Source organism: Anomalospiza imberbis, chromosome Z (assembly GCF_031753505.1).
Source record: "Anomalospiza imberbis isolate Cuckoo-Finch-1a 21T00152 chromosome Z, ASM3175350v1, whole genome shotgun sequence".
Taxonomy (NCBI): domain Eukaryota; kingdom Metazoa; phylum Chordata; class Aves; order Passeriformes; family Viduidae; genus Anomalospiza; species Anomalospiza imberbis.
This window is the reverse complement of record NC_089721.1, coordinates 18,192,690-18,219,022: the sequence shown is the minus strand read 5'-3', so window position 1 is coordinate 18,219,022 and position 26,333 is coordinate 18,192,690. Positions and strand designations below refer to the sequence as shown.

Below are 26,333 nucleotides of genomic sequence, written 5' to 3'. Positions count from 1 at the left end.
GAGTCCTGTCCGGCCAGCAGTCACGGCCTTAGGAAGAGACAGACGCGCCTCAGGAGAGGCGGGCTGCAGCATCAGCGGCACTGAACCCCTCCGCATTCACTCCCGGTCCCATTCCCACCCCCGCGCCCTGTCGGCAACCTCGTCGCGCCCTCTCCCACCCCCCGCACACCGCAGCGTTCCCTGCCCCCGACCACCGCCCCCTGTCGGGTCTGCTCCCTCCCGCTCGGGCTCCAGCCTGGCTTTAAGTATTTCCGAACGGGATTCCAGCCCCTCCTCTCCTCCTCCTCCTCCTCCTCCTCCTCCTCCTCTTCCTCCTCCTCCTCCTCCCCCTCTCCCCGCCTCCCCTCCCGCGGAGCAGTCAAGACCCGCCGGCGCGGCTGCCCTAGCCGCTCCCATAGTCGGGCGAGGGGTGGCGCGGCAGGAGCTGTCCAACTTTTCAGCACAGTTTCCTCGCCGCTGCCCGCAGGAAGGCGGCAGCCGCCGCCCCTGCCCGCCCGCCCGGCGCAGCCCGACCGCCGGCAGCATGGAGGCAGAGAGCAGCCGCGGCTTGACCGCGATGCCCAGCGGCAGCGACAGCGGCAGCGACGGTAGCGGGGGTCTCAAAGCCCCGAAGCATCTGTGGCGGCAAGATCAGCACTACCCAGCGCAGCTGCGACAGCACCAGTTCCTCCAGCACCAGCAGCACCCCGGGCAGCCGCCGCCGTCTCCCGTCTCGCGGGGCCGCTGCCTGGCCGGGGCTCGCGTCAGGCACCGCGGCTACTCCGACACGGAGCGGTACCTCTACTGCCAAGCCATGGACCGCGCCTCCTACGCCGTGGAGACCGGCCACCGGCCCGGCTTGAAAAAATCGCGGATGTCCTGGCCCTCCTCCTTCCAGGGACTCAGACGGTAGGAGAGGGCTTGGCCCAGCGCTCCGGCCGCGCGTGTGGGGATGCGGCGGAGGAGCGCCGCTCCCGGCCGCGGGGACGGGATTCATCGGCGGCGGCTGAGGGGTGGGCACCACGGGACTCCCGTCCGACCGGCCTTGCTTCCCCCGGCGGCAAGGATAAGGAAGGGGCACCCTGCGGTTGCGGAGGCTGCGAAAGGGAGGTGGGCTCGGGCTGCGCTGCCGTGCCGGAGCCTCGGACCCCGGGCTGGGAAGCTGCAAGGAACCCCCGGGCAGGGCTCGCCTGAAGCGGGCGTGACCGGGGCACGAGCGGCGCCGCGTCGTCCCGTACACGCCTGTCTGTGGGTGGAAAAGCGGCCACGAAACACGTGGGTGGGAGCGGGACGGCGTCTGTGCCAGCGCGGAGCCGTGTGCGGGGCGGGCAGCGGGGCCGCGCTTCCCCTGCGCCCGGCGCCGCTCCGCTGCCTCCCCGGCTGCCTCTCCTCGCTCCAGCTGACCGCGTTCCCCGGGAACATTCAGCGCTGCTGCCGAGCGGGAAGGACGCAATTTGTGCGATGTTTTCACAAAGTTAAAATAATGAGAGCTCTGGGGGGTGGGAGACAGTCTGGCAAATCCAGGTTTAGGGTCTTGTTAGTTTGAATGGGCTTAGTTGAGAAAATAGGCTAATGGTTTCTTAGCCAGAGGGAGGACTCCGTCATCTACTAGTCTATTGTTCCCCTTTAAATGAGCTGTGGATTTATTTTTCAGTGTGTAGCTTACCAATGCCTATTTTGCCCTTGATGACTGTAACAGGCATCTGTTTTAAAATCAAATTCTCTGTCAAAATCAGAAAGATGTTGAATCTGAAGAATCAATTTATTATTCGGACTTCATGTTTGGTAGCTGGAAACACTTCCTTTTAGTAGAAGGACACAAGCTTGCACTTGAATTTTAAGCAGACATTGTGAAGAAAGGATTTATGGAGAGAATGGTGGGCAGAGGGACAATACTTGATACTGAGGGACTCTGTAGATTTTTGATTTCCTGGATTATCAGATTTTTATAGCGTGATATGCTTGATGAATAAATAATAGAATCCTTTCTGAATGAAGATTGCTTTGTGTGTTTCTGTGGTGCACACCGCATTCTTTATTATGGAGCCTTGGCCAAAAATCTGAAAAAGACATACTTGAATGTTCTCTGGCAGTGTTAGCTCTATTTCTACCCAACAGTAACTTCATTTCCACTTCATATATAATTAAGAAATAAAAAGAGATTCAGCAATTGTAAACTAGAACTGTATTTTCAAAGAAGTAATCTTTAAATGTCTTTCAATATATTTGGTTTCCACATGGCTGTTCTGTTGCTACACATTTGTATCCCTTCTGTGAACTCATTCTTGTCTGAAGTTAATGTTAAATTTCTCACCATGTAAGATTTGAAAGAAAAAATAATAAGCTTCCAAAATTAACAAGTGTTCAATTTAAAGCTTTTTTCAATACATTTCTGTTTCTTTTATATAAAAGACTCTCTAGGGGTCTAGTATTTTTGACCTTTAAGACTGAGTGCTGAATTTCTGTTTTCTAATTGCAAAAAAGTTTAGTTTTTATAAATCAGAATGATTGGCTTGAATACATTCAGCATTAAGTGATTAGTGATAAGTGATTAGTTACTGAGGGGATACTAAGTCAAGGTGGAAAGGGAGACTACACATACTATTTCTTTTATTAGGATTTCAGGGCTATTTAAAATTACAATTCATATGACACCTCTTTAAATAGGAATTAAAACTTCAATATTAAAAGTACTTTTGTTATTTAAGCCTTCATTCTTAGAATAAAAATATTGTTTTGACAGGATATGCTGCTTAACTTAAGGTTGCTGGAATTTATTTTAATTTTATGGGATTAGTAAAAATGCTTAAGATGTATTTCCCTTTTGGAAGTAGTAAAGCAAAGCAGAGTAAAGAAGTTCAATATAATACACCATCAAATGACTTTCTTAGAATAAAGTCTCACAGTAAAACATCTTGAATGAAGCTAGCAACTATAGTATGGAAATGCAAAGAGAACTGTAACATATTGCTTTACAAATATATTCAAGAAATACCAGAAAAAGGATGGTCTTTCAAGGACTTTCCTGTCAAGGTTTCAGTCAATTACTACTTTTACCCCCTCTTTTTTGTATAGAAAGCAAAGAAAAATATCTTATTATTCTTGTAAAAGCAGTGACTTGCAAAAACCCCCAAAATTTTTGTGAAAGACAACCGTCCTTTTAGAAGTATTGAAGTTCCCTTTTCAGATATTTTTATATTTCTCCCCTATTTAAACTGTTTTCAAAAGAACATTTCTGAATGGATTCCTTTGGATTTAGTGTGGTATAAGTAAATACAAGCTTGTATTTCAGAAGACCTCAAATTACTCTGAATATGGTGGATAAAACTGTCTAGAACTGGGGAAAATTATGTATAAAAGTATGGAAAATGCACCAAATGAAAGGGGTAATATAATACACTGAAGTCTCAAATATAAAAAAAATAAATCTATGTAATTGTTTTTCCAGAATTTATTTTGTTTCACTCTACACATATCACAGTTCTGAAAACCTCCATGAAAACCATAAAGAACACTTAATAATATACATATATACAATATAATTTTGAAGTGTTTTCTCTTTTAAGTTTGGTAGAGAACTTAAAAATATGTAACAGTTACATTTTTCAAAAGAAATAGAAATGACAAATTACATATGCTAAAATTTGAGTTAGAACTGACTAGTACATCTTTATTATTCAAACTGAAGAGAGTTAACATTTAAGAGGCAAAATCAACTAGCAAAGATTCTAAACCGAACTAGTTGAAAAACACTCTGTGCTTGTAGTTTGTGATATTAAATACTGCCAATAATCATTCCAATGCTTTCTCTGTGTCTTCATGACCATCACTAACTTTGCACTCAACTTATTTAGAGCAGTGCTGTAGTTCCTTCAAGGAATACAGTATCATTTAATTACACAGAAGGATATATCAGGATCATCGACTAATGAATTTTGCTTAAAAGTCAAGATTATTCCTGCATTTTTAAATGAGAAGGTAAGTGCTTTGAATTGTTGTACATGAGAGCTGTACAAAAATCAGGATAATCAAGAAGATGACTGTGATTATCTGTGATCCAGGGGTTTTTGCCAGTTGTTTACTGTGTGGTTTTGTGCAAGTCATTTAATCTCTCTCGGACAATATTTTCTATTATGTAAAGGAAAAACAGAAACAGGGTAATTATATGTTCATGCTGAAGTGAATTTTTAGATAATTTTAGATTTTTAGAATAAAAAGAACTATGAATAATAAATAGTAGTCATGGAATTGCGAAATAAATACTTCAACTCAAATAATTTTCTAGTCAATAATACAAAATATTCTGTGTAATAAATGAAGTAATTCTGGTTATCATCATAAATTTCAGGTACCTCTTTTCACATAACTAGCACTGTTGCATGGTCTATATAGACAGGCTAGTTGTTTAAAGAAAACCCCACCTTAGCATTTTTAAAGGCCATTAGTCATATGTCAATCAAATCATCTTGCTGTTTCATCTTTCTATGTTCTACTTTTCACTACTGAAATTTCAGACTGGAAAAATTAGAGAACAAACACCATCAGTCCTAATTTCACTAGTCGTGGAATTTCCCAGGATGTTGTATACTTAAAATAAATCTTAGTCTCTTAATTTCGTTTTGTCAGGTTTCCCAGGCAATTATTATTTTACAATATGTCCCCTGTAAATTTTATCTCCAGTGTTGTTTTGGCCTAGGATTTCACAAAAACAACTTTTCATCAGTAATTAAACATAAACATCCACGCAATGGTGAGGCAACACTAGGTTTTACAATCTAGTAATCCTTGTGTTTGTTCCCTATTGCTGTCTGTTCAAAAAACTACTTTCATAAGTGAAAAAAAGTTTAAAAAACTACTTTCAATAAATTAGTTGCTGTCAAAAGAAATCTACTTGCTATCTTTCCATTTAATGTATGGGACCCAGTCTGACCAAGTCGCATTCAATGCTGCATTGTTTACATATGAAGATTGCTCTAAAGTACTATTATTTTTCTTGAATTGTCAATCTTGTTCTTATACCACTCAATAATAGCTAATAAACCAGAATACCACTCAAAATTGAATGCAGCATAACATTTCAGTTGCCCAGAGGCTTTATTCTGTATTAGCAGAAGAAAGGTTTTTGCATTAGTTTCTTGACTTTCTGAAGTCTGGGATATTGTATACCACTCTAATAATTTAGATAGATAAACTCTTGGGTTTTATCTACATATAGAGCTATAAAAATAATAGCTGCTTTGCAAATCTGTTTGGTTCTCCAATAAAATGCACACCTCTTTCCATCCAAAGCCCCATTCCTTCCTTCTGCTTGGTTTGGAAAGCTCCTCTTGATCTGTCTTAGATAATGTCTTAGCTACTTCCACACAAACAAAGAAAAAGGAAGAAGAGTGTTTTCCAACTTACAGGTCCATAAATAACATTCTCAGAATTTAGTAGCAGCTTCTAATTTAGAATTTTGTTGTTTGCTTGTCTGGCAGTGTATTATTGCTTTGTTTACTACTACGTAGCACTGGCACCCAAGATGTTAAGATAATTGGCATATGGTATCCCTACCTCAAAGACACAAATAAATTTTGCATCTTAGTAAACATTGGGTTACTGTTCTTTATAATTGTCTATAGAGATAAATTAAATAAGAAACTTACATTGTCAATATTTTAAGTAAGTGACTATTAAGGGTGTTATTCTCATGTTTTGAAAGGCTTACATTTTCTGATTGTTAGAGTTATGTGACCTGAACTATATTAGTAGCATTAATTTTCATGCTGTTGGAACTTTTAAAAATATGAGCTTTTAAAATTCACATATTCAAATATATTTTAATATGAATGGTGCTGAGAATGAATGGTTCAGATTTCTTAATTTATTAAGTATACACCTGATAATTTAACAGGACAAATTCTTCGTAATCAGAGAATAATCAGGATTTAAACACTTTTTAAAAAAGATGTAGCCGTATGAAGTTCTACCGTAAAATTATTAACATAACTTTTTAATATGTTCATATATTTTAAATCTGCTTTAATATAGCAGTATTATTTGAGCCTTAGTGAAGATGAACGTTGAACACACAAGCTCATGGTGTCAGGTCAGTGATGCTCAGCTGATGCTGTAAACATGTGGAGACATCAGGTGCACAGCTGAAGAGTAATTTAGGTGGAACTTTTGTGTAAAATAGTGAAACAACCTTAGTAAGTTTCTTTAAAAGTCATCTTAAACAGAGTTAAAGAATTTTAACTACATTTTATTCTTCCTTTAGAGAAGACTTTGGAGCTAACAGGAAAACCTGTGAGAATTGTGCTAAAACTATGAATGTGAGAGGAAGCTGGGAACATATAGGAAAGCAAGGCAATACCATTTGACTTCTAAATAGTTTGCCTCAATGGACAAGTTCCAAGAATTAATTTTTTGCTACTGGAAGGCAAAGGTTTCATGAAAAAGGGAGTTGGACAAACATCACTTTGTGTCAGTTGATAGGATGATTTGAAAGTATCTTGGTCCTTGCCAATATGGAGAATGTCAATGTTCCTTCCCCATAGTCAGTATAAGGTATTCAGCAGATCTAGAAGAGATGAGCTTTGAGTTTATTTTCATGAACAAGAATATAGGTTATTTCTTAGAACAAAAGGATTTTTTTTGGTAATAGAGTGGATTCACAACCATTTCAGGATCAAATCCAAAGCTCTTCCAGTAATGTAGAGAAACTAGATTCAGTAATTAGAAATTAGATTTAATAATGCATGTTTAGACTACATATTTAAAGGTGACAAGTTGGCAATAACATTTGCTAATAGGAATGAAAATGTATAGATAGGATTTTAAATTCTGTTGATACTTGTTTTGATCCTGTTACCTGCATCTCTTCCTTGATGCTTTAAGACCTTAAGTTACATATAGCAAGGATGAGAGGGGGGAAGCAATAGCTGTCTACTAATAGCAATTACTAATAACAGTTAGTAGCCAGGACGTGTCCCACATTGTGCACTCCTCAAATTCTTTTCAGAGGTATCTGTCCTGTTCCCTGTGTGTTCCTAATGACTTAGCATGTCCTGCTCTGGAGATGTCAAACTATACCTTTAGCTCAGTCATGTGGCTGCCATTGTGCATATGCGCCTGGCTACTTTTATTTTAAAAAGGTCTGTATTACAGTATTACATGACAGTATTCGTGCCAAAGTTACAAAGTATCTTTTAGTAAAAGTATGTTCCAGTAAAGAAAAATAACCACACACTGATGATAAATAAGACAAATCCGCCTGCTCAGTTAACTTAGTACATGCAAACAAATATGAAAGGGCTAAAGAGAAATTATGGATATATAGCACTATACAATCATGGAATCATGGAATGATTTATGTTGGAAAGGACTTTTGTAAGTCACTTGGTCCAACCATTGCTCAAAGGAGATCTACTGAGAACAGATTACCCAGTCCAGTGTTCAGTTCAGTCTTGAACACTCCCAGGAAAAGAGGTTCTACAGTCTCTCTGGACAAACTGTTTCAGGATTTGACTATTCCATGGTAAAACACTTTTCCAATATCTAGTCTGAATTTGCTATGTTCTGACTTGGGTCCTTTGCTTCACATCATATCATTGTGCACTTCCAAGAGACTAGCTCCATCTTCTTTAAATCCATTCTCTGATCAGGGAGGTAGCATATTTCCCTCGGTGCAGTCTCACAAATGTGTAATAGTAATTTCACAGGTCTACTGGGAAGTCTAGTGCTCTTAGTGTTATTTTCAAGTGCCATTTATTGCATACACAATTAGAGGAATGACTGATTCCTTTGGTAGATTAGTTTGCGTAGACTATCCCCTCACTCTCTCCTTGTCTGGATCTGTAACATCTTTTCTCTCTACTTTCAGGGAGAGAGTTCACCTGCAAGAGTACTCAGGAGGAATAAAGACAGGAAAATACCACCGTGATTTCCAATCAAATAGTTTGTTGAGAACTTTAGTATCTCTCAGAGATGTTATGAATATTTCCACTCTTGCCCCTCCTGCCTTGGCCAAGATGATCTAAGGCCTATATAGTTCCAGACAGGAAAAGTAAGTGTGATGGGAATGGTTTTCTCTAGGCCATCTATCCACCCTTCTAATTCCAGAAATTAAAACAATGAAAACAAAACCTCATTCAAAAATCTCTGATCCAATATTTGAACCTCTGCTCTGACTGCTGAGATTGACTTTCTGTTACTTCCAGTATTCTAAGGTTTCAGTTATGCCATTCTAAGGTTTCGGTTTTCATGACACGATGCCATGAAAATTTGGGATTGCAAACTGGATTTTGAAACCCCAATTGCTTTTTTTCTTTTTGCCATTGCCATTGCCAAGCTCTTCCAAAAGATGTTTCAAAATTTTACCTCCCTGGGAAAAAAATTGTTCTGGACTGTGCAGTGTAGAAAACTTCTCATAAGCTCATCTCACATAGCAAGAGAAGCTTAGAGAGAAAAAAAAACCGCAAAAAGCTACCATCTTTGAGGACTTGAAGGTCACTAGAAAATTAAAATGTGATAAGAGCTTAGCTTTGTTTAGTTATTCCTCCTGAACCAAATTCTTCGATCATTATTCACACAAAGAAGTAGTAGTGTAAAATGAGAACTTGGTCATATATGAGGGGGGGGCGTAATAGAAACCTCAAAACATCCAAAAATTATTTGGATGCGTATTTGAACACCCACATGCAAAGACAACTGAAACACATTCAGTCACAGAGAATTAAGTCCAACTCTGTAAATTTAGAGAAATTCAATCGTAATAAGTTTATATTAAATACAGAGTTCATGAGGCAAAGGTTTATTTTCCAGTCTTCTAGGATAGGTTATAACAGGGGGATGAAAATCTCATGTCTGATTCTGGAACTGAGAAACCCTTGGAAGATCATCACTCAGTTATCACTACAGTTTTTCAGACCTGTATTTTGACATGTGGTCACATATGTGCTTGTTTACATCAGATGATCATAAAAAGTAATAAGAGTCAAAGCAGCTGCTATTCATATAACCTTTACTGTTTTGTAAAGGTAATTAGTTGTTTATCTTTGTTTGCAATTATTACCTCTACACTCATAATTTCAGGTGAAACTCATAAACTTCCTGGTTTTTTACTTATTTTTTCTCTCCACTTAGGAAATGAAATAGCATAGAGTATTTCAAGGCAAAGTTAAGTTCTCAAGAAACAGACTTTTTATAGAAGTGAAAGGACATGCTACTACTGAGAAGGTATATGGAAGGAGGATAAACTTTCTATTGAACAGTTTGCTGACTGTTATAATATTGAATAAAAAAACCCACAGATTTGAGGTGCTTTTTTGTGGGTGCATTTGTGGGTACTCTTTCTCTGTCTCTCTGTCTCTCTCAAACAGTTGAGAGAACATAAAATAAAACATTAGTAAAGACCTATCCAATGACAGGATAATGATATAAAGGGCAGCTAGATGTACAGATGTGCCCTAGGAGCTAATGTTTATTTAATTTTTCTCTTTTGACTTACAAACCTTAGATTAACAACAAATCCATTTCTCTATGCAGCAATGTTCTAGGAATTTTTAGGCATAATCTGTGCTTGGCTGAGAATAAAAACAGCTTACAGTTAAGATAGGTATTTTGATATATCTACATTGTTTATAGGGTTTCCCATGTGTGAGCAGAAAAATGTCTCTGGGATATTTAACATTACAAAAATTGCACTAAAGATCTGTTTTATTTTCATCAGTGAGTAAAGAATACTTAATAGCAAAAAATACAAATTACTCAGTTGCTTACCTGAATTCCTGTTTTCCTTTAGTGTGACTTACAAAAATGATAAAGAAACTGATAACATTAACAGCTTGTAACATTCTGAGGACACTAAGAAACAAAGATATTGGATAGAATTTGATAGGAGGAAACAGAGCCTACCACTAAATTTTCACTAAAATTTTCTGGCTAGTCTCACCATTTTTTGGCCAGTGTTCTCACTAGCTTCTGTCAGTCTATCTCTGTAGTGATTGGTTGTCTTTCCTTACAAAATAAATAAATTTACAGTCATGCTTAATGACTGTAACAGTTACTGATAGTAACAGGAAGGGTGTTCAGCTTGAAAATATAAATTTTCCTAATGTGCCAAAAGAGCAGTTTAGATGTATGGCAGGAGGTTGTTCTGAGCAAAGTAGTTTTCCTCCCACCATATAATGCCAGAAACTGTACATGTCATTAGGAAAGTACAAATATGCTAGCTTCCCATGTTGATCTCCTGAAGACTATTAGATTTCCTTGAATTTAGGGGGATTTTCTCTTAGCGCTGTATTTTTCTTTTGGAAAGGTTGTACAATATTCAACATTACTTTTTGTTAAAGGCATAGCAGACCTTTTATATAGAAATTTTAAAATTGGATGGCAAAAAATATCATCCGTTTATTGGCTTAGAATTCTAAAGATGAGAGAATTCATAGCTGGAAGAGAGCTCATAACAGAATCAGCTGTACCTGTTGCAGATATTTTCTTTCTTGCTTGCTTTCTTACTTTCTCTTGCTTTCTCTTTTCTTTCTTGTTTCTCTTTCTCTCTCTCTCTCTTTCTCTCTCTGTTTTCTGTCTTTCTTTTTTTTCCCCCCACATTTTTGCTGGTCTAATCTGGTAGTTCCTTTATTTTACATCCTTCCCATTTTTAATCCATACCTTTCATTATGTGACATGTCCAAAACTGTTTCAAGCCTTCAGTGCTATGCTGGATGTGCATAGAGCAGAGGCATATACTAAGTGTTCTGCAAGATATGCCTCGTGTATTTATCCTAGTTTGATGATTGATTTTTTTTTCCCCAACAGCATAGAAGTAGCCTATCATAAATGTCTTTTAATGCACAGTAATCTGAAATGCTCTTCAACAACACTGCTACCTAATGCTGAAGTTCTACAGTTTCCACCAGTTGTGTTCTTGCAAATTCCCAAATCGATATCAAGTACTTTGAGCTCGTGAAGAATGAAAAATGGCTATAATCAAAACAGCTTTATTTACATCAAGTAACATGTAGTATAGGGTCTGTAGGAAGCCCTATTAGATTGCTAAATCTTTTGATGCAACTTTTAGAAGTCAATAAACATCTAGAAGAAAAGCCTGGGAGTTGATAGTCCTATTGAAATAACAGGCAAACATTAATGCTATAGTAGTAGTAGAAGTGTTAGTGTAATATGAGTGCAGGGTAGTATAAAAATAAAATATAGTTTTTGGTTGGGTTTTTTTAATTAAGAAATGCATACTCAAAGGAAACAAACTAAGGAAGTAACTTGAAGTGCCTCTTTTCTTAGGGTGAAATATAAAGAAAATAATTAAATTATTAATTGTGAAATTCTTATGTCTATTAAATAATGCAGCAATATAGCATAATCCAATGAAAGGAAACAACTGACTAGTCCTTGCATGGATCACACTCAGAAGCAAAATTATATCAGCAAAATTTCAACTGTAAAAGTTCTCTATACTCTTGTCCAGAATGTACATTAAATCTTTTTAGACCTATTTAACTTTTAATGAGAATAAATGTGGTTGAAAAATTAATGACTGAATCAAGGAAGAAGAAAATTTTCAGATATGGCAAATATTTTTTTGTATTGTTTTAGAAAACCTTGTGGCCCATAATGCAAATTAAAGTAGTTGATTCTATTGCTATTTAAAGAACCTATCTTTTGTAAAATTTATAGCTGCCCTTAGTAAGAGTAAGGAAACTTGTGTAATTTGAAGCACAGGTCAGAGAAAAAAAAACTTAGTTTGAGATGATGGTAGCAAAACTGAAAGAACTAGGAAATTAAACTGGTACAGAAAACTAGAGAAATGAGCAGAATGAAACGTATGTGCATTTTCTGTCTTCAAAATATATGATATTAAAAAAATTTAAGGGAGCATAAATTGAATATTAGCAGAAAAATTATACTTAAGTAGATGTCAATTTATTGCAAATTACAGAACTTAATCACTTCAATTCTTGCTTTATATACTTTACATTAAGTTTAAGGTAATGCATTTTTACCACGTGCCAGATAGCGAAAAAGAAACACTTCTGCTTTCAAGTCTACTTCCCCTTGCAAGAGCTATGTGTAATAAACTGATTGAAGTCTGAATTTCAGTAAACTTTGTCCCTTTAGACTTTTAAACAGGGAGGTGATAAGGCCAAGACGTCCCAGAGCATTACTGTCTTTACAAGCTTATTTCTAAGTAAAAACCCTTCTGTTAGAACTAAAAGACTTTTAGTTAAATATGAGCCTTAACATTGCAAAGCCAATTTGATCACTTCTGTGCCCTTCTCACCAAATAAAAAAGGAGAATCAAAACAGAGTTATCCAATATAAAATTCCAATGATTCTAACATTTTTAGCTGTATAGTTTTATTCAGGTAAGAAATGCTTTTCCAAGATGCTGCTCTGTGACAGCAGTGTTTACAGTCATTAGCAATGTGATATGATGGACTGAACAAATGTTCTAAATGCAGGGTATCAAGTAACAATTCTAGTAGCAATTTACCGCCATTCTTACTCTAGCTCAAATGTACTGAAGTGTGAATTTTAATTTAATTTATTAAATTATTTAAATTTATTTACCAATTTTTGATTCTTCAGCTTTACCCTAATTTGCAGCTCAAAAAAAAATTATTGTAGATGGAAAAAAATCCAACAACTTTAAATTAAAATAATCAATGAAATTTCATAATGAATATCTCAATATGAACTTCATGTTCTGAAGAGTTAAATGTATTACATACTTAGCAAACAATAGTTTTAAACCCCCTGGAATAGCTTGTTTGCAAAAAATAAGTTTAAAGTGAATGACGACTTCTAGAGTAGAACACCCCATTTTCAGTGGAAAAATAGAGATGCCAGGACATCCTGTGCTCTTTGCTGGTTTCATAAGTGCAAAGAATTTGATACAACAGGTGTAAGTTCTTCAGTATCTGATCTTCATTTTTGTAGTTTCTTGCCTGTAAGAAAGGATATATGTCCAGCTGATCAACTCTTACCCCATATGTGAAAGCTCTGCAAGAAAATCAAATATGTTTATGAATATGTATGCCTCAGCAGGAAAAAATATGCTTAAAGACAGACTAAGGTACTGTTAATGTTCTGTTTTCAAAGTTCTTACCATGATATAGATGTAAAATTGCATGTCTCGAGCAGAAATTAAAACTTACAAAGCACTGATATTGAATAGTTTGGAAATGTTGAATTCTGCTTTCCTATCTTTATTCTAGGTAATAATGATGATTAACTGATTGTGTATTAAACATATACCCATTTCCTTGCTTCTAAGAAATTGTTCTAGGACTTACATAGCTATTTTAGTTTATGACATGGATTGTATTAACATTAAGGATGTTATCAGAGACGAAAAAATAAGTTACCTTCAAAATACTTAATTTTCCAGCTGGATCTTTCAGCTTTAATTTCACTTGTGATTATATCTTCCTCAACATACTTAGTGTCTCTTTTTGTTCTTTATATATTATTAAATTTGGTTCACCCTAAGTTTAATTTTATGCATTTTAAAGAAGATAATTTCATTTCTATAATTGTTCTAAACTTTAAAATGTGTTTCTGAAAACTGTAGTTAAAATAACTCCTTTTTCAGTAATTCCTTAAATCCACATTAATAAAATCTGCTACAGTGATGATGTTATTTTTGTGGATTTGAAAGGGACTGGATTAAGTCCAGAGAATTTTTAGTGTTGTTTTTTATCATAGATTTGTTTAGATTGGAAAAGGCCCTTAAGATTGTTGAGTCCGAGTACTAATCCAGCACTGCCAAGTCCACCACTAATCCATGTCCCCAAGGGCTACATCTACATGTCTTTTAAAAACTTCTAGAGATGGTGACTCAGCCACTTCCTTGGGCAGCCTGTTACAATGCTAGACAGGCCTTTTGGTGGAGAATTATCTACTAATATCCAAACCATTTCCTCTTGTCCTCTCACTTGCTACCCAGGAGAAGAGGCCAATCCCCACCTGGCTACAGCTTTCTTTTAGGCAGTAGTAGAGAGCGGTAAGATCACACCTGAGCCTCCTTTAATCCAGGCTAAGCACCCTCAGCTGCTCCTTACAGGACTTGTGTCCTGTGTCCTTTGTTTCCTGTGGAGACCCTTCCCCAGCTCTTTTGTCCTTCTCTGGACTCACTCCAGCTCCTCAGTGTCTTTGTTGCAGTGAGGGCCCAGAGCTGGACACCGCACTGGAGGTGTGGCCTCACCAGTACCCAGTACAGGGGGACAATCCCTGCCCTGCTCCTGCTGGCCACACCATTGCTGATCTAGGCCAGGATGCCATTGGCTTTCTTGGCCACCTGGGCACACCCTGGCTCATGTTCAACTGCTGTCACCAGCACTCCCAGGTCCTTTTCCACTGGGCAGCTTTCCAGCGATGCTGCCCCAGAACTGTAGTGCGGTATACGGTGTTTTTGTGATTCAAGAGCAGGACCTGGCATTGGGCCTTGTTGAACCTCACACCATTGGCCTTGGCCCATTGATCCAGCCTGCCCAGATCCTTCTGCAGATCTTCCTGCCCTCCAGCAGATCAACAATCCAACCCAACCTGGTGTCATCTGCAGAGTGACTGAGAGCACACTCAGTCCCCTTGTTCAGATAATCAATAAAAACATTAAACAGGACCGGCCCTGATACTGACCCCTTGGGAGCACTAGTGGTGACTGGCTGCCAACTGGGTATAAGTCTGTTCACCTCCACTCTCTGGGCCTAGCCATCCAGACAATTTTTAACCCAGGAAAGAGTGACCCATCCAAGTCTTGAACAGATGGTTTCCCAGGAAGGATACTGTAGGGAATGGTGTCAAAGTCTTTACTGAAAGCCAGGCAGACGACATCTACAACCTCTCTCTCACCCATTCAGCAGGTCTCCTTTGTTGTAGAAGGAGATCAGGGTGGTCAAACAGGACCTGCCTTTCCTGGCATGGAACTTATGCTGACTGTTCCCAACCCCCTTGATTGTCCGATTGCACTTGCTGTAGGGTAACATTCAAGATGATTTGATCCTTGACTTTCCTATAGTTCCCTGGGTCCTCCTTCTTACCCTTCTTGTAGAGGGGCATCAGATTTGCCAACATCCAGTCAACTGGGACCTGCCCAGTTGAGCAGGATGGCAGGTAAAAGCTTGAATGTGGCCTGGTGAGCACTTCTGCAGGCTCAGGACCTCTGGGTGGATACCATCTGGCCCCACAGACTTGTGCAGGTCAAAGTGGCCTAGGAGGTGGCTGACCTCCTGGATTATGGGGGCTTTATTCAGCTTCCTATCCCTGTCTTCCAGCTTAGAGGGTGGATACCCAAAGAACCAAGTGTTACTGATAAAGACTGAGGCAAAAAAGGCATTAAGTGCCTCAGCCTTTTCCTCACCCTTTGTCACCAGTCAAGGCTGGAAGTTCTCCTTGGTCCTCTTCTTGTTGCTGATGTATTAGAAACATTTTTTGTTGTCTTTTACTACAGTAGCCAGTTTAGGTGCTAGTTGGGCTTTGGCCTTTCTAACTTTCCATATAGGCTCATGATGTTGTTGTAGTCCTCTTGAATTGCCTATGCCTTCTTCCAAAGGTCATGAACTCTGTTTTTTCCCCCATTAGTTCCAGAGTTCCAGCCAAAGGTGCTAGGATAAACTATGGTGGATAGAAAAAAAACTATTTGGCCTACATAAATTAAGATTTAATAATATTTATAAATTCTAAATATAGAATTTATTTACTATATAGGACAGCTAGTATAATAAACATATGGTTGATAAAAAACATGTATGTGTTTCGATTAATAAAAATGCTCATAGGTGGAAATTAAAATATGTAAGCTATATTTTGTGTCTTTTACATTATTAGGTGTTACATTTCGAAGCTAGCAAAAACTTTTCTCAATTTTATTTAAAAAAAATCCTAATTTCTGGCACCTTATATATTACATAAATTTAATTTTATATTTATAGAATGTAGCTGGTTATTCAAAATTATATGAAGCATTCTTTTATTGAGACACAATATCAAATTTTAGAAGCCAGAAAATGTGTATTACTTTCAAAACTGACTCAATAAAAGAAAGTGGTTATTTATAGCCTCTCTATATCTGTTATTAGGCTACCTGTGCCTTAGTTTTGATAGTGTTGAAGCCTCAGATGGAGTGATGAGTCATTCCAAAGATCAAACCGTCCTGTAAGAAGTCAAAAGATTCTAGAATTTAGGTATATGAAAAGGATTGCAGGTGCAAGGAAAAGAGGCAATACTTATGGGAAACAGCCTAGATCAGAATTTCAAGGTGTCACAAAAAGATTTCCTTCCACAGAGAAACCTTCTTGTCACTTAAAATTATGGAGGCAAACGTCTAACCTGCAGTGTCTTGGAATATTGGATCAACACAATAAATCAGTTTTTTTTAGTATTTACCTGAACAGTGTAATTGAAAAATACCAATATATTGATGATACCAAAAAAGCATCTCCCTCTGATTATGTTCATTCTCAGAAGGAAAGCATTTCTCTAGTGCTTGCACTGTGCAGCTTTTAAATTATATGAACTTACATTTCTGCTTCCACTGTTTTTGTAAATGCTTCTGAGTTTTATGAATTTCTGTATGATCTGTGAGCACTTTTGCCTCTTGGCACAAGCAGAAGGGTATCTGAGTGGGAGGAAGGTGGTGGAGTCAGATAAAATCACCTTTTCTTTAATTACTTAGAAGGAACTTAATGGACTGACCTTTGGGAAAATACTAAAATTTAAGACCATTAAAATTTATGTGTACTGTAAGTGATGCAGATACTAATTTTAAGTAGCTTTTGTTTCAAAATACTTTAATATTTTTGCTGTTTCAGATGTCAGCCCTTACTTTTGATATTGGAGGATTTTTTTTCTATGAAATGCTAATGGTGGATATTACCTGTCATCTGAATAGACTCGATGTATGGTTTGCAATTAAATCTGCAGTACTTGATCCCATGCTGAATTGTTTACTGGTCAGGCTTAATAACTTGAAGTCATATTCATATAAAATATTATCAATATTTTTGCAAATATCAAGGAAAAGCAGTCACTCAGTGGAGAGCAATGTGTTAGTTGAGCAAATTACTCTCCGGTGGATTTCTCATTAGCTGTAAGAAGAACATTTCCAACTTGTTTGAAAACTTGACAAGTGTTAATTGTGAGTTGATATCCTGAGCTGATTTGCAAGTGGGAGTTTTCACAGAGGAAGTAAGATGTAGATAAGGAGGGAATAACTAATGACCAACCTTGAAAGGAGCAGCTTCTATTTGATGCTACAGAAAGGGGGAAAAGACAACAGGAGATTAGGTAATTTTCTTTGCAGCAGTGTTCTGTGTGAATAAAGTAGATATAAATTAATGAGAATATGAATGTTAGTATCTTTACAGATGGATAGGAAAAGTTGCATCTGACATCTGGAAAAAGAGTTTTTCATTTCAGTGTGCACCTATTGTCTCGCATAGAACAGTCCTGAACAAGTATCAGTTACAGAATGTATTCATACTTCTAGGCAACTATGTTCAGTTTTGTTTGGTTAATAGACTCATAGAATAGCCTGACTTGGAATGGACCCAAAGGGATCCTTGACTTCAGCTCCTGGCCCTGTTCAGGACACCTCAGGAATCACCCTATGTGCTTGAGAGCATTGTCCAAACACTCCTTGAGCTGTGCTGTGACCCCTTCCTTGGGGAGCTTTTTCCAGTGCCTAGCCACCCTCTGGATGAAGAAACTTTTCCTAATATCCAGCCTGAACCTCCCCTGACACAACTTCAGGCAATTTCACTGGCCTCGGTCCTGTCACTGGCCACTGGAGAGAAGAGATCAGTGCCTGCCCCACCTCTTCCCCTCCCAAGGAAGTTGTAACTACAGTGGGGTCTCCCCTCAGTCTCCTCCAGGCTGAACCATCCCTGTACCATCTAACCTCAACACTGTATAGAGGAGTTCTGCATCATATGGAATTATTTTGGGAATTCTATAGGTTTAGAATCATATATATGCTCTAGGACTTGATGTCTTTTATTTCCTATTTATTTTTCTAAATATTTTTGGTTTATTATGTATTTCAGTAGGAATCCTTTAGCATGATTTTTTGATAAATATGAAATGGTACTTATGCTGTAAGTGAAATGTGAAAAAAAGCCCTGAGGGATGTCTTCCAGCATGTCTAGAATTTATCTATCAGTAAAAGAGAAACGTAGCTCCAGATATTTTCATAGCATGTTCAGCATTCCAGTGAAACTCTATGTTTATTTTGCCAGGAAGATCTGTTGTTTCACCAACACATGGGTGATGATTGTCCTCAACTACCTCACTCAACTGTTTGACAATGAGACTCCCACACCACTACATTTTATCACATTATGGCACATCCTCTACTTTTTTGTCAAAACCATCACTTTTAGACCTTCTTGGCTAACATTGATATCATAGTAATCAGAGGAAATTTGTGAACTCTATTTATCTAATACTTTGAGAAGTATTAGATATTTGTGCAACAATTAGATTTATTTCAATTTATAATTGAAATTATATAATATATATATTTATTTCAACTTATTGAAATATAATTTATTTCTAGTGTAATATAATTTATTGAATTATAATTTACGTAAATTTAATATTTTTTTCTCTGTTTCTTTTATTTTTTCTTTTAATTCAGTGACATAAAAAAGATATTTCCCTACACTTGACTGGGGAAAGAACTGCAAGTAACTTATTTACAATGAAGTGGGATTACAAACCAAAAAATTTCAAGCACACTGTGCAGAGGCTATAGCCTGCAAAGTACCTCCATTATTCATAAAGCCCTCACAAAACTCCCATTTTGAAGATTCAAAAATTACATGCATGAAGATTGCCAGCTAAAATGGAAGGACATGCAAAATATTATTCAAGTTTTGTGTAGATGAATCTCTTGAAAAGTTTATTTTAGAGTTAACACAAAATAATTTCTTACTAGGTATGTGAGGAGATGATAGTTGAGGAGAGACTGCAACTGAAGAATAAGATACTCCACATTTTCTGTCAGGTTAGGATGGAAAACAATTTGGTTCTGGGATAGTGTCAATACAAACTTTATATATTAGCTTAATTCCCAGCAATTAGTTAATACAGTTATATACAATGGGTAAATAATAGACATTTAGGCTTTGGATATGTGATGGTAATTCTATATAGTACTGTTCACATGGGCTTCTTCTGCACATAAAATCTGCTTCACCTTTAGAAATACTGCATTCTTCCAAATGAAAAAAATTAAAAAGTCAGAAATTTGCGTTGTTGGACAAGTATTTATCCTTGAGATAATTCAATAGAGTGAATCTTAAAATATATAATATTTGGGTAGATAGGCTTGGCAAGAATTTTTTAAAATATTAATGGGTTCTTATATTTATGTGAATTTATAATATTGGTACATGTATATGTATTATCTGAGCACTCATGTGTATGTGCATTTCTGGCAATTTATTGAAAGAATCTAAAAAGACCAGCAACAGAGAAGTTGCAAATGTAAGTTAAATGTCTATACAAACAGCTGTTCTGTGTTGCTATTAAGAGTTATAGCACTGCTTTCGTTATCAATGTATGAAGCAGGGACATTCTACTGTCTCTATGTTTAGAACATAGTGAAAATTATAGACTTAGTAATAATAGATTAAATATAAAATGTCTTGAGACTTAGCAATGTACATTAATTATGACTGTGATACCTTTATTAAAATGGAGATTATATGTGCACATGAGAAAATATATTAGGAAGAAATTGAAATAAAGTAAATCAGTAGCTACTTCATAGAGCATTTGGTTTAACAGACATAAATGTTCTACACTTTCACTGAATTGGAAGTCTAGAAAAACCAATATTTTCCTTAGGGATCAATCTCAAATTCCATATATATAATTTATTCTTATTGTTGCTATATAAATTACAGGTTTGATAAATACAGTTGTAAAATTAACTTCCTGTAAATTTGGGATATATTGGGATTTTCTCTATTCCTGCTTTCATTATTTGACAGAAAAAGTGATGAGCGAAAACGAGGTAAGTCTTTCTTACTTCTTAAACCTACAGTGAGAATTCCTACAAATAAACTGGAAGCTGAAACTGGAAACAGAACACTGGAACATGCATCAGGTCTATGTTTTAAGCTTCACCTTAGAGAATATGAAAGAAATTTACCCAGAGAATGGCTATCAAGCACAAGTTCTATCAATCTATCTATTATTTAATTATTATATATTATTATATGCCAAGTTACCTATCACGCAGTTTATATATGGCTTTCCATATAAGAAATGAAACTGTAAGTCCAGTCCCATTTGAATATGGTGATGAGAATTTGTTCCTCAGTGTTTTCCCCCAGTTTCATGAGAAAGACAGAACTCCTTTAAAAATGCAGGTAAATGGACAGTTTTGCAACCTATGAATGTGTTTTGTTTTCTGAATTATACCTTGTTGTTTGATAATCAGCTATGGTCGCTCTTCACTTCCTTGCTACTTAACATAGAATTGACAATAAGAACCCTCACTCTAGCTGTGTAATCTGAAGTGCTCTTAATTAAAGGATAAAGTTTCCAAGATGATGAACAACTTTTAAAAAGAGTTACCATTTTCCAAAATCTAAGTATATTGCAATATCCAATGTGTTCTCCTGTATTTTTTTTTTTTTTGTTTGTTTGTTTTTGTTTTTGGTTTTGGTTTTGGTTTTGGTTTGGTTTGGTTTGGGTTTTTTTTTTTTGGGTGGGGTTTTTTGTCACAAAATATGTTTTTTATAAAATGTTGTGAACTAGTTATAATTGTGTGTTTTCAGGGAACACTTACCCTGTTTTGCTGGTAGTTTTGCCAAATGATATGGTCATATCTACTGTGAGGTATTCTATTTAGCACAGGGAGAAGGTGTGCTGTCTGAAGAGCAGAGAGTAAGTACCTAACCTAGTAGCATGCCTTTCATTGCTTTGCTTTTTATAAAACCAATTTACCTACCATATTATTAATAAAAAAAACCAACCCAAATTCTGCAAGTCTCCTGAGAAAAACTTTCTAGATTTCCAACTACAGGGGAAGACACCTATGAAAGCAGAGGTTATTTCTCTAACTAGGTAGTTAGCTTAAATTCTTCTCTGCCACCTTCTGTAAATTGAAAGGCTAATGAAAGCCCGGTGACTTACATGTCAATCTAGACAACCAATAGCAGGGAATATCATAAACTGTGAAATACTGAACAGTGAAATGAGATACACCTGTGGTTTTTGCCCAGGCCTCTTATAGTTTTCATCAAAATCTTTCTTTGTTTGGTACCTTAGGTACCATGAGGTAGGTAATAGAAAATTTCTAGAATTTAATAATAAGGGTCTATGGAAGAGTGATGATACAATTTATATGTAATTGTAGAAGTCTATAGAACACTGAATTCTAATTTTTTTTACAATAAACTCATATGTGCAGCTGTTTAGTAGACAGCCTATTGTATGACTCATATTTCCTTAAGCACTTGAGATTGTGTGTTTCCCTAGAGAAGGGAAAGGATGCTGAATAGTGTCTGGTGGAAATGATAAAACAAATTGTAATTTGTAGCTCAGGTTAATTTAAAATAATATTAGAAATCTTAGTACTTAGAGGATGAGATACTTCAGAATGGACAGCTAAGGTGATGTTGCACTATACAAAGGATTGAAGAATACTACCTTGCAAACCTTTGTTGATGATTATTCTCTTTGAAGAAATGCTCATGTGTGAGTTGTTTCTGTAACAGTCTTCTGTGGGATATGCAGCATATTTTGATTGCTACTTGATGGTATATCCACCCTCTTTATTTTTCTTTTCACATTTATATATTTAATATTGTTTTTAAATGAGATAATAAATGTGGGTAACAAATCCTTCCCATTTTATTCTTCCCATTGCTTGAACTGTTTGACTTGTATCAATATAATACTCTGATTTAGTAAATTTAAACTAGTGAAGAATCAGCATAACACTAAGTAAGACCTACCTGAAAATGTCAAAAACTAATTTCAGCTGATCTCTGGTAGAGTACCTCCAATGTAAGTATTTCTAGGAGGATATCACATCATTTTATTATTGTGTAAACAGTTTGGAGAGTAAAACCAGGCTCTGACAGATAGTTTTTAAATGACATTAAGAAAACACTGATGTGATAATGAAGATGAAATATCAGCAGAATCCTACAGGGTGATATAGAACACAGTAAAATGAAACCCAGGTTTTCAATGATAAAATTCAAGGTTAAATATCAAAAAGTTAAGACTAAGGGTACATAAAAGGGACCAAAAAATCTTTGAGGAAGACAGAGACAGAATTGTAGTGAATAAATCTTGTGAATCTACAATTTTTTTCAATAGTGGCTATACAATATTTTAATATTTTCTTCACTTAAAGCTGTAATATTTCAGCACTATAATGATGGTAATCTAGTTATGTCTATGCAATAGCTCATTATTAAAAAAACATAATCAAGACTCATTACCAAGAACAGACATTTTAAAATTCACAATGTATGCTTGGATTATTTTTTTGTGTGGAATTGAGTTAAAAATATTGAAATGGTTGAAACAGTACAATTTACTAATTTTTGCTGTTCTTCTGATGAAACTTTTGTGGGCTTGGAATAATACAGCTGGCTGAAGTCAGCTGTGGTTCATTACTATTTTTCTTTGTATGACCAGTTTTACTGCAGTTTTGGTTGTAATCCCTGGTGTTCAACCTGCCTTTTGTTTGACAGGAACCTGACAGAACAAATTGAAATGATATTTTGTCATTACTATACATAAGTAGAACCCTCACAGATAATAATGTAGCAAAACCACCATCACATTTCCCCAGACTGTGTTTATTGCCATTTAAAACACTTTTATTGTACAAGGTCACGTTGTGCACTACAATATTTCATATTTTGTTGACAGTAATTATTCTTCAAGCTCAATGGAAAACAAGTTTGTAATGCTTTTCATGAAAGTGATTACTTGGAGATACTGCCAAATTTTAGATAATTTTTCACATTATTAAAAAGTATATGAGCTTCAGCTGCCAGGAATAAAAGCAGAATAATATTTTCTTACATTAATTTTGAATTTTTTGCTTTCTGTTGTTTATTGCCTTTGTACATTTTAATGATAGTTTTGCCAGAAGAATAGCTTAAAGCCCGTGGTGTGGACAGGGGCATATATGGGCAATAGGAATGCCTGCCTTTGTTATTAACATTTTAGTAGTTTAAAGATTGCTGACCAATATTTATATGTGCAAAGTATCTCATCCTTGAATTAAAGTTCACTCTATAAGAGAAATTTTTTGGTACTTCTATATGTCTGTATATCCAAGTCATTGTATATATCTGTATATCTGTTTATATCTGTATATCCGAAATGCTAAAATATTATTTTAGCATTCATATATACTCTTAATTTAAATTTCATCATCTGACAGCTGGTGAAGATTATGGCCACAGTAGTGTAAGACAGATGGCAGATTTTTCAAGAGAAATCTTGGCTGCTTTAGGCATCCAATTGAATTATTTGTTTTCACATCTATTCAGCATTGCAGGACTACCTTGGGAACAATGGAAATATTTGGCATAGTAATATTTTGCATATTCAAGCTGAATACCTTTTATCCTGAATACTCTAAAAATATTTCTTATTACTTGTCATAAAAATCTATACCTCTGTAATCATATGTGTAAACACAAGTTTCCTCAAGGAAACTTGCTATTTAATGTCAACTACAAAACAGAGTGAATGAAAGAATATAGGCCTTTTTTAAAACTTGTTTAATCTTGAAAAAATTTAAATATCCCTCTACCCCGTCTAAAATTAATTCAATACTATTCAATGACACAAGTATAATTTGCAGTCATAAACAGAAACAGATCCAAACTCAGTATCATACTGTAGGAAACGGAGCAGCAAGGTAGCATCTGTATCTTCTCCTACTAGTAAACTGATAGCATTTTCTGCCTTGAGTTTCTGTGTTTAAAGATATTTTAAGTAGCAAGGTACAGGGAGTTGTTTTCTTATTTGTGCAGGCCACTCCAAGAAGAAATATGACTGTGGAGTGCTTTTTGTCATTTCCTGTCAAGCCAGCAAAGAAGCTTACTCCAGCAAACAGGAGTTAGCAGTTCTCCTGAAAAAGTAAAAGTAGAGAACAGAGATTACATTTTTAGACTGGATCAGGAAGTATAATGACAGCAGAATGCCGTTACTTCAGAAAGTAATAATCGACACACAATGTAAATCATTAGAATATTTAACCAGTTAACCGTTTCATTGAATATAACTTTTGATCAATTCCTGAAGTTACAACTAGAGAAAACATCCAGTAAAGCTGGTTCTTGGTAAAAGAGGATGCAGTACATCACTTCCCTAGAATATTTGCAGCATAAATAATTTTATGCTTCTCTATACAGAGTTTTGATAATATTTCAGTATTTCTTCAAAATGTAACTGTAATTTTAAGTTCTTAATCAACATTTGTTGATTCAGCTGCTGTATTGTACATGTTTGACATCATAAGACTGTTAGGATATGTATCTCACTTCAGGATAACAATTCAAACTAATCTCAACTAACTTACAAAAATGAGATCTGTGATCTCATGTCTGAACTGTCTGCAACAGCTCTACAGAAATTCATGCTAGTTCAGAGTATATGCAAATTTAGGGAGGAGTGCATCGGTATCAAAGCTTTGTTTTTTAAGAAATAAATACTAATATAATTCTAATGTGAGCCAGTGGTAGGAATAGAAAGTCTAGAGTCCTGACTGCATGCCTTATTAATAACCCAGACTATCCTTTCCTAAGCTTGAAAAATTAGCTTAAGGAACAGCAGAAGTAAGAGAGCCTGCTTAGCTACAGATTGGGGTCTTGCGGTTGGTTGGTTCTGGTGTCTGAAGCAGTATGTTCTCAAAATGAATATTTTAAATGAAGTTGCGTCATCCATAAATATTCTATTCCATGTGTGTCCTTTGGATGCAAAGTTGACAGTAAGCCTACTTAGTGAAGCAGCAAATACAATTTTTCTCCCCTGCCTAGCTGTCTTACAGAATTTACAATCAATAAATACTGTTGTTTTGTCGTTTTGACTTTCTTAATCTTTACAGTTTTTTTCTTTAATGGTCAATTTCTTCCAGAGTCATTATGAAAAAACCTCACATTCTCCTTAAGACATTAACGTAATCAGACTAAACATATTGAGGTATTTTTGGTAGCATGATATTTAATATTTTAACCTGAGACCCTTTTCTTTCTAGCTGAAGGCTTATTTTGGATAATGTTAATTGAAAAATTTTAATTTCAATTATTGTTATTTGTTTATACTTTTATTAATGAAACTGTTCTTCACATCAAAATGCAAAATTTGATTTATGGAAAATATTCCAAGAAAAAACTAAAAATCCCACATCTCTATAATTGCAAAAAAAAAAAAAAAAGTGTAGACTGTTATTTAGAAATATATAGTTGTTTAAGTTCAATCCTCAATCCATGTTTATAAACTTTGTCGTATAAAATTAAGTTTCAAGAGAGGTATACCTGTTTATTTACACCTATAGAATCCCTTGAACTCTTGTCCGTTATTTCAGGGCAGGTTTAATAAATCTACCCTCCAGCTGCCTCCTTTACTCCAAATGACATAGAATATACTAATTGTTGTATTTAATTCAGTTGTAAATTAATTGGGATTCTGTGGAGATTTCGGTGGGAATAATTTCAAATGACACATCTTTCTCACCTGATTTACTGTGCAAATGATAAGGCTGATTCAAAAGAAAAGGTAAAAAATGCATGGTTTGAGAAGCAAGGAGACCTCATTTCAAAAAGTGACCATCTTATTCTACAATGGAATAACATTCTGAACATCAGAATTTTGTGTAATTCTTTTCTGCACCAGTACTTTGTTCTAAGGAAAAATTTTGTCTGGAGCTAATTTTAGCAGAGAAGAATCCAGGTTCCCACATTGTAGCTACTTTAAAATAAATTTATTTTGAGTATCCATAACAAGTAATATTTTGCTGAAGTGCTGACATCTGTAGTTTAAGGAAAAGTTCAGTTCTCTGATAGTTAGGTTTTTAAAAAATGTTATTTTAATGCAATTATTCTGTCATTTAGCTGTTGAATGTCTCCTTCTCCTCTTTTTTTCTTCATTTGGTTTAGCCCTAATTTCAAATCTATAGCAAAACCAAATATTTTACACGTCCAAATCCATGAGGTTGCCTGGATTTCTGTTGTCTTTGGTTTTGTTTGTTAGTTTGCTTTTTCATTTCTGTAAAAATGTTTATTCTGTTATATAAGAAATGACTAATAGATGGCCATATAAAAAATTAATCACTTTCGTAAGATCTTGTTGTTGCTTCATATTCTGAGAGC

At 36.1% G+C, this 26,333-nt stretch overlaps 1 protein-coding gene across 3 annotated transcripts in view; it reads left to right on the top strand.

Moving 5' to 3' along the window:
* Positions 1 to 26,333, top strand: part of PDE4D (phosphodiesterase 4D) — a 508,545-nt gene that overhangs the window by 163,426 nt on the left and 318,786 nt on the right. The window contains exon 1 of one of the 3 annotated variants that reach the window (XM_068176179.1): positions 391 to 888. The exons of the other annotated variants lie outside the window; for them this stretch is intronic. Coding sequence (XP_068032280.1) covers positions 524 to 888 — 365 coding nt within the window. The 5' untranslated portion in view covers positions 391 to 523. Of the gene's footprint in view, positions 1 to 390; positions 889 to 26,333 lie in introns of those variants that run through there. 3 annotated transcript variants of the gene reach the window in all.